This window comes from Sinocyclocheilus rhinocerous, unplaced genomic scaffold, assembly GCF_001515625.1.
Source record: "Sinocyclocheilus rhinocerous isolate Xijiao unplaced genomic scaffold, SAMN03320098_v1.1 scaffold3824, whole genome shotgun sequence".
Taxonomy (NCBI): domain Eukaryota; kingdom Metazoa; phylum Chordata; class Actinopteri; order Cypriniformes; family Cyprinidae; genus Sinocyclocheilus; species Sinocyclocheilus rhinocerous.
In genome coordinates, this window is record NW_015641015.1 from 66,148 (window position 1) to 79,924 (window position 13,777).

Sequence of the window (13,777 nt, forward strand, 5' to 3'; positions counted from 1 at the left end):
TGCTCTTTCTTGAGTGGTTTAAAACCCCGGTTCCGCCTTGGGCACCGCTCCTCCTATGTATCCTCTGGATACCTACTTTAACAGGGTGTTGCTACTAGGGGTCTGTTGAGACAGTTCCTTCAGCATATACAGAGAAATGTGTGGTAGCCACTGTGTGACAGGCCAAGACTTAGTATGATTCTAGGCTCTTGGTCGTATTCCCCTAAAGGAATCTATTCCTGATTCCAAGCCTTGAGCTCTGCCCAGGGGTTCTGGCCCTAACAGGTAAGTTTTTTGGGGTATGTAGCCTAGGCATAGCGACCCCTAGAGGATGCAGTGTCTCGTTCCCTACTCAGGGAACCATGGTTACATAAGTAACCTGAGACGATCTCCATCGACTCCGCACTCTTTCGTCTCCTCACAGTAGCAAAACCGTGACAAAGAGACTTCTTTCAAAAACATTAAAAACTGTAATGTGTCCAAAATTTTTACCTGTGCTGTACATACATAATAAAACTTTATTTAAGGTAATCTCTTTTTTGTTTGTTGAGGATGTTATTACAGCTGTGATATTATTATTATTATTTTGCAGTATTTTTTTTTTTTTCAGTAATTTACTCACAGTTCCTGAATACCACTTCAGTAAATGAACATCAGTGCTTTTATAATTTTTTTCTTCCTAGCTGTGTATGGGCAGGATTTCCCCCTCCTATTTAACCAATATTAACTGTTTATTGTCATATTATTAATATTAACACATATATGTATTGTATTGCTACCTTAAATATGCACTACATAGCCTACACAAATCAAGTGTAAGTGAAAGAGACGCTTCTAGTTAATTGAAACTGAAAGTGTTGTGTTATAGTAATGTAGGCTAATCATCAGCACAATTTAGAAGTTAAACACATCTGCCTACTTTAAAAAAAAAAAAAAAAAATGGTCTAGTGTGTTTGCTTTTTGAATTTGAATAAAAACTTATTTGCTTTTACTTTTGTAGCTATTTTGCTAGTCAGCTCCCGGCGCGATGTCATTTACTGTACACGCAAATTCAAAGCGTCGCGTCTGGGCACGTAAATTGGTACAACTCTTTATAAGTAACAGGTGATCATTCTAATTAGACATATTCAATCACTGTGCAGGTACACTCCCACAAGGAGAGAGAGAGAAAGAGAGAGAGAGAGAGAGAGAGAGAGAGAAAACCCACATTAAACTCGAATAAATCGAGCGCAGCGTTAGTTCAATCAGGCCACGTAGGCATAGTGCTGCGACCAGCTGACGCGGTCAGCTGTCAAATCGCTTCAATCACTACCATTCTCCTATTAAATACGGGACATATATACGTGGCATTACTGCTCGGTAAGTATGCTCAAACTGCTCGCAACCCACCCTCCCTCCCCACTATAAGCATGAGCATATTACTGTGCACCTCCCGGTTGTCGTCTTCTTTTGTTTCAGATCACTAAGGGTTTCAAGTCCCGGCTGGCATGGACCTCACTGCTGAGAGACACATATCCTCATAACCAAGCTACAGTATAGATGTCCCACTGCCACATCTACACGATTACCACTGTTCGCTTTTAAAGACATTACTAAGTGTCTTAATTGTCTATGTATTTCCAAGCTGATGGTTCCGGGGGGTTAATGTTGAAGCTCTTGTATGTTCAATTAATTTTGGAGCAACAAATCAATACAGGTCAAATACAAATCTTGAACTCGAATAAACTAACAAATCAATACAGATCTGATCAATAATCACTCAAAATATTCAATCAATACTGAAGACAGATGAAAAAATACACACAATCCTATAGAAAAGGCTTAATATCAAAATCTTCATTCAACCCAAAAGGTGACAACATATTTAGAGTATAAATCCAAAAACATTCCCTTTGCAAAAGTTTCCTCTCAAAATCTCCCCACCTTGACGGTTTTTGTACCTTCTCTATACCAATATACTGTAAGGCACTAACATTGTGTCCCACTTTGTTAAAATGAGATGCTATAGGACTGCGTTCAACTCCCGTCCTAATATTACTCCGATGTTCAGTAATGCGGGTGCGTAATGATCTAGAAGTTTTACCAACGTAAGCGAGACCACACGGACAACGAATAAGATAAATCACATGTGTAGATGAACAAGTAATTGTACCGCGTATCAGTATGTTACGACCAGTGTGTGGATGGCTGAAAAATTTACATTTATATGTAAAAGTACACTGGACACAATTGCCGCATCTATAATTACCAGGAGGAAGGTTTCACTACACTAGACGGGAACTCCGATCTTACAAGCATGTCACGCAGCTTACTTTGACGTTTAAAAACCAAACGGGGGCCATCCTTGAAAACATGAGACAATTTAGAATCACTAGAAATAATATGCCAATGCCTGTAAAGAACCTTACGAAATTCTGCACCTAATGCTGAATACCTAACCGAACAAATAGGGCTATTGCCTAGTTGTGTTTTATTGCTCGTAGCACGTAGACACTGTGTTTGAGATGTATCATCAAATTTCCTCTTAGGTTCTTCTATCCATTCCCTACGATAACCTCGATGTAGAAATCTTGAAGCCAAATCAGCAGAACTGTCATATTTGTGTACCGTTACACCCCTACAATATACTGTAAGGCACTAACATTGTGTCCCACTTTGTTAAAATGAGATGCTATAGGACTGCGTTCAACTCCCGTCCTAATATTACTCCGATGTTCAGTAATGCGGGTGCGTAATGATCTAGAAGTTTTACCAACGTAAGCGAGACCACACGGACAACGAATAAGATAAATCACATGTGTAGATGAACAAGTAATTGTACCGCGTATCAGTATGTTACGACCAGTGTGTGGATGGCTGAAAAATGTACATTTATATGTAAAAGTACACTGGGCACAATTGCCGCATCTATAATTACCAGGAGGAAGGTTTCACTACACTAGACGGGAACTCCGATCTTACAAGCATGTCACGCAGCTTACTTTGACGTTTAAAAACCAAACGGGGGCCATCCTTGAAAACATGAGACAATTTAGAATCACTAGAAATAATATGCCAATGCCTGTAAAGAACCTTACGAAATTCTGCACCTAATGCTGAATACCTAACCGAACAAATATTGCTTTTAATAAGAGGTTTTGGATGGAAACTATCACCTCTTAAAATCGTATTACGATCCGTTGGTTTACGATACAATTCAGTTTGAAGTTTACCCTCAGAAATGTGTACCTTTACATTAAGAAAACCTCTTATTAAAAGCCTGACTATTGGCCAGTTTAAACGTGTGCGCAGAGTGTGTAGCACTGAAGAGTCTTACTCTCGATGGTCCGCTGATTTGACTTCAAGATTTCTACATCGTGATTATCGTAGGGAATGTATAGAAGAAGCTAAAAGTAAATTTGATGATACATCTCAAACACAGTGCCTACGTGCTACGAGCAATAAAACACAACTAGGCAATAGCCCTATTTGTTCGGTTAGGGATTCAGCATTAGGTGCAGAATTTCGTACGGTTCTTTACAGGCATTGGCACATGATTTCTAGTGATTCTAAATTGTCTCATGTTTTCAAGGATGGCCCCCGTTTGGTTTTTAAACGTCAAAGTAACCTGCGTGACATGCTTGTAAGATCGGAGTTCCCGTCTAGTGTAGTGAAACCTTCCTCCTGGTAATTATAGATGCGGCAATTGTGCCCAGTGTACTTTTACATATAAATGTACATTTTTCAGCCATCCACACACTGGTCGTAACATACTGATACGCGGTACAATTACTTGTTCATCTACACATGTGATTTATCTTATTCGTTGTCCGTGTGGTCTCGCTTACGTTGGTAAAACTTCTAGATCATTACGCACCCGCATTACTGAACATCGGAGTAATATTAGGACGGGAGTTGAACGCAGTCCTATAGCATCTCATTTTAACAAAGTGGGACACAATGTTAGTGCCTTACAGTATATTGGTATAGAGAAGGTACAAAAACCATCAAGGAGGAGAGATTTTGAGAGGAAACTTTTACAAAGGGAATGTTTTTGGATTTATACTCTAAATACGTTGTCACCTTTTGATTTGAATGAAGATTTTGATATTAGGCCTTTTCTATAGGATTGTGTGTATTTTTTCATCTGTCTTCAGTATTGTTTGAATATTTTGAGTGATTATTGATCTGTATTGATTTGTGTATTTATTCGAGTTTAATGCCGTTTCTCTCTCTCTCTCTCTCTTTGTGGGAGTGTACCTGCACAGTGATTGAATGTGTCTAATTAGAATGATCACCTGTTACTTATAAAAAGTTGTACCAGTTTACGTAATTTGTGCCTGACGAAGACCTGATGGTCGAAACGTTGCCACAATAAGATATTATTTTGCTGCCCGTCTTGACTAGTAGACTGGCCAATATATGTTATGGTTATGGAGGCCCCTCCTCAAAGTCCGAGGCCCTAGGCAACTGCCTGCTCTGCCTATAGCTAGCGCCGGCCCTGTTCAGAATCAAACGTTATCCACTGCGTCTTCAGCGGCTCAGATGTCGGGAGTAAATGACGACTGCTATGTTCATTATTACATCCAACAACAAAACACCTCAATCGCTTAGGAGTCATTCTTGTCTACATCTGCTCCGGCGGTGAAACAATGGCGGACTGATGACAGCTCACTGAGGGCGTTCTGAGGTAAGACACCAGTCCAGTCTGTGCTGAAACACTACTGTCAATCAAACTATCGTGGGAGGGGCCTGTCTGTGTGACGTCACACACAGGCATCTGGGATCGGCTCGATTTGAGAAAGGGGAAATGATTTAACGAGATTTAAAAAAAAAACACCGGGAGGATCATTATCATTATAGGGTGGTTGTGTACACACACTGCCAACACACATTTCAGTTCAAACAGCTTGTAAAAGTGCATGTCGCATCCGATGACCCCTTTAAAAGGAAATGCTGTGAATATCATCTGCCACATACATACACTGAATGTATAGAATCACATAATCTATAATCAAAGTTGAAAATGAATGTTTAACTTGAACTCGTCTTGGTTTGCATCTTATTTGTTTGTACGAAAGTAAACATTTAGACAAAGTGCAATACAAATATGAAAAGGTCTCTGATTTATGTAGCACAATAGCTACGCATAACAAGAAATGTGACTGCAAATGTTTGAAAGAATATATCTGAACATCACAATAATCCACAAGTAACCCACACCATTCCAGTCCATCAATTACCAACCAGTCCACAAATCCATCAAGACGTTTTTAACTTCAAACCATTGCTTCTGGCAAAAATGTAAGCATATTTATTTAGAGCTGTTTTGGACTGTTTTCACTTATAAACGGTGCTTGATCTGTGCAGATTTCTATTTATATTATACATTTATTCAGACCAAACCTCCTTTTCACTAGAGGAAGTGTTATTATGGACTTATATTTTAGTTAAAACGCCTGAATGATGGATGTGTTTCCTACAAACATGCTTTTGGCTTCACAAGACATTAATTGATGGACTGGAGTGGTGTGGATTACTTGGATTATTTTGATGTTTTTATCAGCTGTTTGGACTTATTCTGATGGCCATTTAAGGCTCAAGTCTAGTTTGTTTACAGAGCCCTTTCCACTACAAATTAGACCAAAGGTTTTTACAGTAAAAAATACAAATAATGATAAAAACAGAACAAAAAGACAAAATTAATAAAAGTAACAATAACCGAAAAAATTAAAGATAGCAACATCAAAGAGAAAATAACACAAAATAAGAATGTCAAATTTCAACAATTAAAAGAAAGTACGTTTTCAAACAAGATTTAAAAATATCAATTGATGGTATACCTGGGATGTAACGATATCAAAATCTCACGATACGATAATATTGCAATATGAAGTCCACGATACAATATTTATTGAGAAATTATTGCGAAAAAAATGACAATTTTGTAAATTTTAAAGTTAAATTATTCTATGCACTTGGAGAGTCCAAAATTAAGAGCTCCAACCCATGTTCCTAAGAAAACTTAAAAAGTGAGTGAATTGACTTGTACCTGAACTTTAAAGGGGACTCAACCCTCTTTTTATTTGTGATATACTGTCTCAGTCTAAATTACATTCACACTGGTGTTTTAGGAAGCCAAACAAATTAGAATATAATAATAACAACAATGACAGTAATAGCCATATATTGTAAATGCAACTGCACTGTAAAATAAATGAAAATGAATATTTCATAGGTATATTATTTTTGCTTTAAACTACAGTAGGGAAATTACATAATCCTTTCCTAATATATTTTGAATTTGGACTACATTTAAACCGCTAGATGTCAGCAATTCTTACTGCACTTTTAAGCTTTTATTTTGACAGGAACAGCACTAGAGCTTTTATTTTGAAGGAAAACTCCAGTTTCAGTGAAAACGTGCTTACAAAAATGTCTCACTACAAATCTAGTAAAATGCTGTAAACATCTGCCGCAATAATAAAGCCTAACTGGTGGCCGTTACGTTCCGTGCGCTAAACTCACAGCACATGCAATAAACGAGTTCACTGCATTCATTGAGAATTAGTGAGGAGCCGTGCAGCTGCATTCTGGACAAATTGCAATTTTGAAATAAGAGATTGGCTTACTCCCAAATAAAGTGTATTACAATAATTCAAGCGTGAGGAGACAAATGTGTGAATCACTATCTCAAGATCAGCAACAGACAAAAAAGACTTCATTTTTGCAATAGTCTTCAATTGAAGAAAGCAACTTTTCACTACACATTTGATCTGATCATCAAATCTTGGGGTAGAGTCAAATATTACATCCAGATTCCTTATCTGGGGCTGCAAATTCATTGACCATGGACCTAAAACATCTTTTATGTCACTGTCAACCTGATTTGGCCTAAAAATGATCCAAAATCCAAAATTCTCGCATGAAACTCAATCTGACATAATGACATCATTATCACATGGAGCAGCTGATTGGTTCTTTTTGTATCAGAAGTCAATGAGCTTGCTGCTCAACATTTAAATAATTGGCTAGTGCTTGCTGTAGCAGTTGCAGCACGCTTCAGAAACATCTGAAATTAATACCTAAGTGAATGCTCTTTTACTCCATATCGCTGTGCATATTGTGTGGTCTGCCGAATTAATTTCAAGATAAGCAACCATAAACACATTAACATTGTCATCTACATTACCATGCCAATGCCTCCGAGAGTTATTGTCATGAATCCTGCCCATGGACTTCCATCCGCTTACCATCAGAGATCGCTCTTCCATTATATTGACTGTCACACTACACAGACTTCCACATGTCACCACGGACTACATTTCCCAGCATCCATTGCACTAATGACACACACAGCTATAACCAATCTAAGACACTTTATAAGCCATGGACTTCCTCTTTCAAATCGCCGAGTATTGTTTGCATGTATCTCTCTCCTGGTGATAGCAACATTACGGAGCCAGTTTTCAGTCATAGTTTCCAGTTCTTGTTCCAAGTTCTAGTCTTAGTTTAGTCACGTCGTGTTGCCTGATTGCCTGTTTCTTGATCACCTGCCTGTCTTGGATTATTCTCTTGTTTTGTCATTTGGACTCTGTTTGCCCCTTGCCTGGATTATTGCATGTTTTGGATTACTCGTTTGCCTCGCCCCCTGGATTACGTTTGCCGTCGTTTGACCCATGCCTGTATATGGATTACTCTTGCCTTGTCTATATCTGTTTGCTGGTGTCTGACCCAAGCCTGTTTTGACCATGTTTGAAAATAAAGCTTTGCAGATGGATCTGCACATCTCTCGTCTCGTTCGCCCCATTACATTTATCATGACAGAAATTCAGATTTAGTCGCATTTACCTGGAGGCGATTTTGCTCTAACCAGCACTTCACCTCCACAAGACGTAATAACAAAGATGAATGAGAAGTTAGTCCTCCAGGTTTAATAGGCAAATAAATATGAATACCATCGGCATGAAGATGATACGACATGCTGTTTTTTTTTTAAAACAAGACCTAAGGGCAGCGAGAATCAGAGGTGGAAAGTACAGGTTCAGAAAGCAAAAGTCCTCCTCAGTATTTTGTTCCAATCACCTGGATTTGCTAATTAGCACAGTTTTTCAGCCAGGAGGTAGAACTAATTAGTGAAATTAGCTGGCTGAGTTCATGAGTGGAATAAACATATGGCAGGACTTTTACTTTCTGACCCCTGGACTTTCCACCTCTGGCGAGAATAAAGAAAACAAAATAGGCCCCAAAATGGAGCCTTGAGGAACTCCACAGTTAATAGAAACAGCAGAGGATGGGAATTCCCCAACTGTCACTGAAAAGGATCTTTCCTTCAAATAAGAAGAAAACCATTTTAAAACAGTCCCTCTCAGACCCACAACATGTTCTAAGCGCTCAATGAGAATATCATGATCTATTAAATCAAAAGCTGTACTAAGGTAGTGCATAACTAAAGCTCCTCGACCACCCAAATCCCCAATGAGTAACAATTAATTGGTAACCCGTATTGGTATTTTTACATTTCTAATTTTGGTAATTTTAATTCATTGCAGAGGATCCATTGATGAGCAAGTGATGGAATGCTACATTTCTCCAAATTTGTTCCCATGAAAAAACTAACTCATCTACATCTTGGATGGCCCGAGGGTGAGCACATTTTCAGCTCATTTAAATTTTTGAGGGAACTCTTTCTTTTAAGGCAAAAATAGTCTAGGCTTGTTTATTGATTTGCAAATGACTTGCAGTTTTATCAATCACGTGCAATGTTGCTGAATCAAGATAGTTTACCTTCACCGCAGTCCTTTCCCTGATAGCCGGTTTCAGAGCAGTCACATGTAGGCTCATTATTGACAACACTGCATACACCTCCGTTTAAGCACATGTTGTGTGAGCCACAGAGGTCAGTGCTTACCCCGGCACTGTTAATGATGAAAGGCTCTGAATTGCTGACTTTCAAGTCTGTTATCCAGCCCATAAAGGCAGTGTGATCCTTCACAGTGTCCAATGTCAGCTGTAAAGACATCAATCTTAGTTCTGGTGGAATCCCTCCTAAGAACAAGTGACTGAAGACAGTCATATCCCGCCTTTTGGACTTAACGTCCTGCCACTTTATTTCTTTGTCAACGATGAGTGTAGTGTTTCTGAAGTTCCTCCTGATTGTGACTTCATGCCATTGGTTGTCACTGATGACAACATCTGAAAGTACGTAAGCAGGTTCAGCACAGAAAATAGAAAAGCGTAGTCTGAGTTTCCCCTCTTGTATGTGCAGCTCGAGGAAATCGCAGAAGCCTTCATCATCAAAGTACACCAGAAGTCCCTTTAAATTCTTGGTTTTCATGCTGAAGCTCATCTCGCTCTCACAGCAAGCGTTCCACATGGGGAACGAGGCCCACTGTCCCTCTGCGCCAGTAAACCGGAGACTAGCTCCAGCTTCCACAGCACATACAACCAGTCCAATCCAGAGGAGATGGGCACCATGTCGCATTTGAAGAATCATAATGTAGTCAGGCTGAGTTTATAGTAATCTTAGTAAGATTTTGAATGGACAAAATATAATAGTGACCACAATTTCCAAATCACATAAACCACCTGACAGTCTCTCTCAGGATGTTTCAACATCTATAGAGACCATTTCACAACTTTTCTCCTCGTGTCACCAACCTTATTTTTGTTCTGCATTTAATTTTTTTCAGTTATCATCCACGCTTTGCCGTATCCACACTGTTCAGTGTCATCCATCATGTTACTTTTTGTCTGAAACTGTGGTTTTGACCATAAGTGCTTTAAAGGGTTAAATCCTCTTTCAGCAGAAGCAGGCAGCAGACGTCATCTCTGATCCCTCAACATACGGCCATTGACACTGGAGAAAAAACAAAAACACAAATAGCAGTTAATCTGACAATCGTTCTGACATCCTAAGGAAGAATTAGTTGCTTACAGAAGTGTTTCCCATCCCTGTTCCTGGATGCAGACCAGTGGTACACATTTTGGATGTCTCCCTTATCTGACTCCTCTCTTTTAGCTTTTGGAGTTGAATCAAGTGTTAGGAATTAAAAAGAGTTAGAAAATGTGCAGTGATGGCGTGCCTCCAGAAACAGGGTTGGAAAATACTGACTTACACAAATCCTAGTAGACAAACATGACTGATTTACTATTGCTTATAATACGTGACTGTGAGTGGCCTTCACTGCAGTACATGCTTTTTTTCTTTTTTTTTAAGCAAAGTGACTGAACTGAAGTGTTTGCCAGGATTTGCATAAAAATGCACAGGTCAAGGCAAGTTGTCCCATTTATATCAAGGAATAGCATATTTATTTGTTGTCATTTCATGAATTACAGTGTATTTTGGCCAAAAAGGTTTGACATTTCTGTAAAACATTCTCTATTTTTCGTCTTTTTATTTATTTATTAAATAATTAAATACCATAGTGTATTTTAAATACAGATATGTTGTAGAAGTAGGTTTTTCATGTCATACAAAGATGTAATTACTGTCAATAACCCCCTCCCAGAGTGTGACAACATGCCCCACTACAGGTTCAATGTGTTTAATTAACTGAACTTTTTTTTTTTCTTGTGGGAAAAACGGTGGTAATGTCTGATTGTAGACAAGACTTTAACGCAAGGAGGAAAAAACCTACCTAAACTAACATTTACTGGAGTAAGACATGTGACAACTATCCCCATCTCTTTTATATATTTAATCATCTCTGTACATCACGGATTAGAACATCAACATCGTTGCCCATAAAGACTGATTCTTACAGCAATAGCAACCCAGTGTTCTGGATAACACCTTAAGGGCGTCTGGGTTCGATTGTTATGTTTGCGTAAACATTGCATAGTTCATAAAGCACAAGTCCACGAGCTCATCGTTTCATTTTCAGACGGGTTCGATAGTAAGACACAAAGACTAAAACAGAGCTAGTAAACGATATACAATATGAATGAAGCTCCAGATGTAATCGCTGCGATCAGAGGTGATGCGCCCCATACACAGCTCGAGAACTCCCACATGAGCTCATCTTCTATAGAGGAACATATTAAAGCCAATCGTGTTGCATGTTATAAATCTTTTAAAGCACGCATGCCATCAAACAGCAGCGATCGAGCTCACCTGAATCCATTGAGAACAGAGCAGATCCATTGAAACGATCCATTCGGACAAAACCGAAACTATATTCATCATCATCGCACGAGCGCATCTGGAGTGTTAATGAACGCTGTGAATCTCGATGTGCATCTACATCGGATTTCTGCAGAATAGACTAGTACACACAACACATACACAGAGCCGTTTGAAATCATATGAAAATCGACATCGTTGCCCATAAAGACTGATTCTTACAGCAATAGCAACCCAGTGTTCTGGATAACACCTTAAGGGCGTCTGGGTTCGATTGTTATGTTTGCGTGTACGACGACCTTGCATAGTTCATAAAGCACAAGTCCACGAGCTCATCCTTTCATTTTCAGACGGGTTCGATAGTAAGACACAAAGACTAAAACAGAGCTAGTAAACGATATACAATATGAATGAAGCTCCAGATGTAATCGCTGCGATCAGAGGTGATGCGCCCCATACACAGCTCGAGAACTCCCACATGAGCTCATCTTCTATAGAGGAACATATTAAAGCCAATCGTGTTGCATGTTATAAATCTTTTAAAGCACGCATGCCATCAAACAGCAGCGATCGAGCTCACCTGAATCCATTGAGAACAGAGCAGATCCATTGAAACGATCCATTCGGACAAAACCGAAACTATATTCATCATCATCGCACGAGCGCATCTGGAGTGTTAATGAACGCTGTGAATCTCGATGTGCATCTACATCGGATTTCTGCAGAATAGACTAGTACACACAACACATACACAGAGCCGTTTGAAATGATATGAAAATCGGTTTACCCAGCACGCTGTGGCTCCCGTCGACTGATGAAAACGGTGAGTTATTGAGGTAAAGCTGTGATGCGAGTAAATGATGTGCAGCAGGGCTGGAGCGCTGACACACACCGGGTCACGTGACGCGGGAGGCGCTGCGCTCTGCAGCATCTTGGCCATTTCAGTCAATGCAAAGCCCGCGATGATGTCAATTAGGCCTACTATCGCGTTTAAATCGCTAATGTTCAGCGCACTGCTGACATCATCATAATTAACCCAACGGAAACTGTCAAATATTATTATTTTTAAAATAATAATAATGGGAATTATAACAAACAAATAAACACATAAATAAATCAATAATATTACAGAATAACCTCAGTGTGCTTTAGAATGTTATGAAAAATAGTTCTTATTCATTCTGTCCATTTGTTAATCTTGGTTAAATAATCTGGACTCCAGGCTCCACACACCGTTCTCTTGCTGGACTGTAAATTAATTACACCTGCACACAAACAGCACACTCATCGAGGGATGCTACTTACACTTACCTCACAAACTCTGTCATGCTGGAGTCTTGCGTTCACAAGTTTATGTGATCCTGCTTCTCTCACGCAGTGTGTTCATCCTCTGTGGATGTTTTCCTCCATCCTCTGTAGACCTACTGTCGTCCTCTTTGGACGCCTGATATAATCTCGATGTGCATCTACATGGGATTTCTGCAGAATAGACTAGTACACACAACACATACACAGAGCCGTTTGAAATCATATGAAAATCGGTTTACCCAGCACGCCGTGGCTCCCGTCGACTGATGAAAACGGTGAGTTATTGAGGTAAAGCTGTGATGCGAGTAAATGATGTGCAGCAGGGCTGGAGCGCTGACACACACCGGGTCACGTGACGCGGGAGGCGCTGCGCTCTGCAGCATCTTGGCCATTTCAGTCAATGCAAAGCCCGCGATGATGTCAAGTAGGCCTACTATCGCGTTTAAATCGCTAATGTTCAGCGCACTGCTGACATCATCATAATTAACCCAACGGAAACTGTCAAATATTATTATTTTTAAAATAATAATAATGGGAATTATAACAAACAAATAAACACATAAATAAATCAATAATATTACAGAATAACCTCAGTGTGCTTTAGAATGTTATGAAAAATAGTTCTTATTCATTCTGTCCATTTGTTAATCTTGGTTAAATAATCTGGACTCCAGGCTCCACACACCGTTCTCTTGCTGGACTGTAAATTAATTACACCTGCACACAAACAGCACACTCATCGAGGGATGCTACTTACACTTACCTCACAAACTCTGTCATGCTGGAGTCTTGCGTTCACAAGTTTATGTGACCCTGCTTCTCTCACGCAGTGTGTTCATCCTCTGTGGATGTTTTCCTCCATCCTCTGTAGACCTACTGTCGTCCTCTTTGGACGCCTGATATTGTTCTGGGACGCACAGTATTGTATATCTCACTGCTGTGTTTCCATTGCATTCGCTGCCTGCTATTCATTCTACTGCTGTGATCTGCTGTTGTGTGCTGTGTTCCCTGTTCAACACCCTGTTATACTCGCCTGTCTACAATCCAGGGGCGTAGCCATCATTTCAGAAGTGAGGGGGACATAATTGTTATATATATATTAAAAAAAAAAATATATATATATATATAATTTCTTATGTAATGTCATGAGTCAAGTCTAGTCACAGCTGATTATCATGAGTCAGGTCAAGTCACAGTTCATTATTATGAGTCTACTATATAACACTCACTCAAACAACCATTCTCTGCCGAGTAGTGCTTAACCGGTTATTATTCCTAGTTTCTGTTATCCATCCCGTGTTTCCTTGTTTTGCCTTGCCTTGCCTTGCCTTGCCTTGTCTGTTTTCTCGGTTTCTGATCTTTGCCTGTTTTCCTGGATTTATCCCT

At 39.5% G+C, this 13,777-nt stretch overlaps 1 protein-coding gene across 1 annotated transcript in view; it reads right to left on the reverse strand.

Moving 5' to 3' along the window:
- The window catches only part of LOC107753725 (neurexin-1a-like), a 77,243-nt gene extending 64,564 nt beyond the window's left edge, over positions 1 to 12,679 (reverse strand). The window contains exons 1-2 of the mRNA XM_016569939.1: positions 12,631 to 12,679; positions 8,746 to 9,817 (exon numbers count right to left, since the gene is read on the reverse strand). Coding sequence (XP_016425425.1) covers positions 8,746 to 9,454 — 709 coding nt within the window. The 5' untranslated portion in view covers positions 9,455 to 9,817; positions 12,631 to 12,679. The remainder of the gene's footprint in view (positions 1 to 8,745; positions 9,818 to 12,630) is intronic.
- Between the last annotated feature and the right edge of the window lie 1,098 nt (positions 12,680 to 13,777).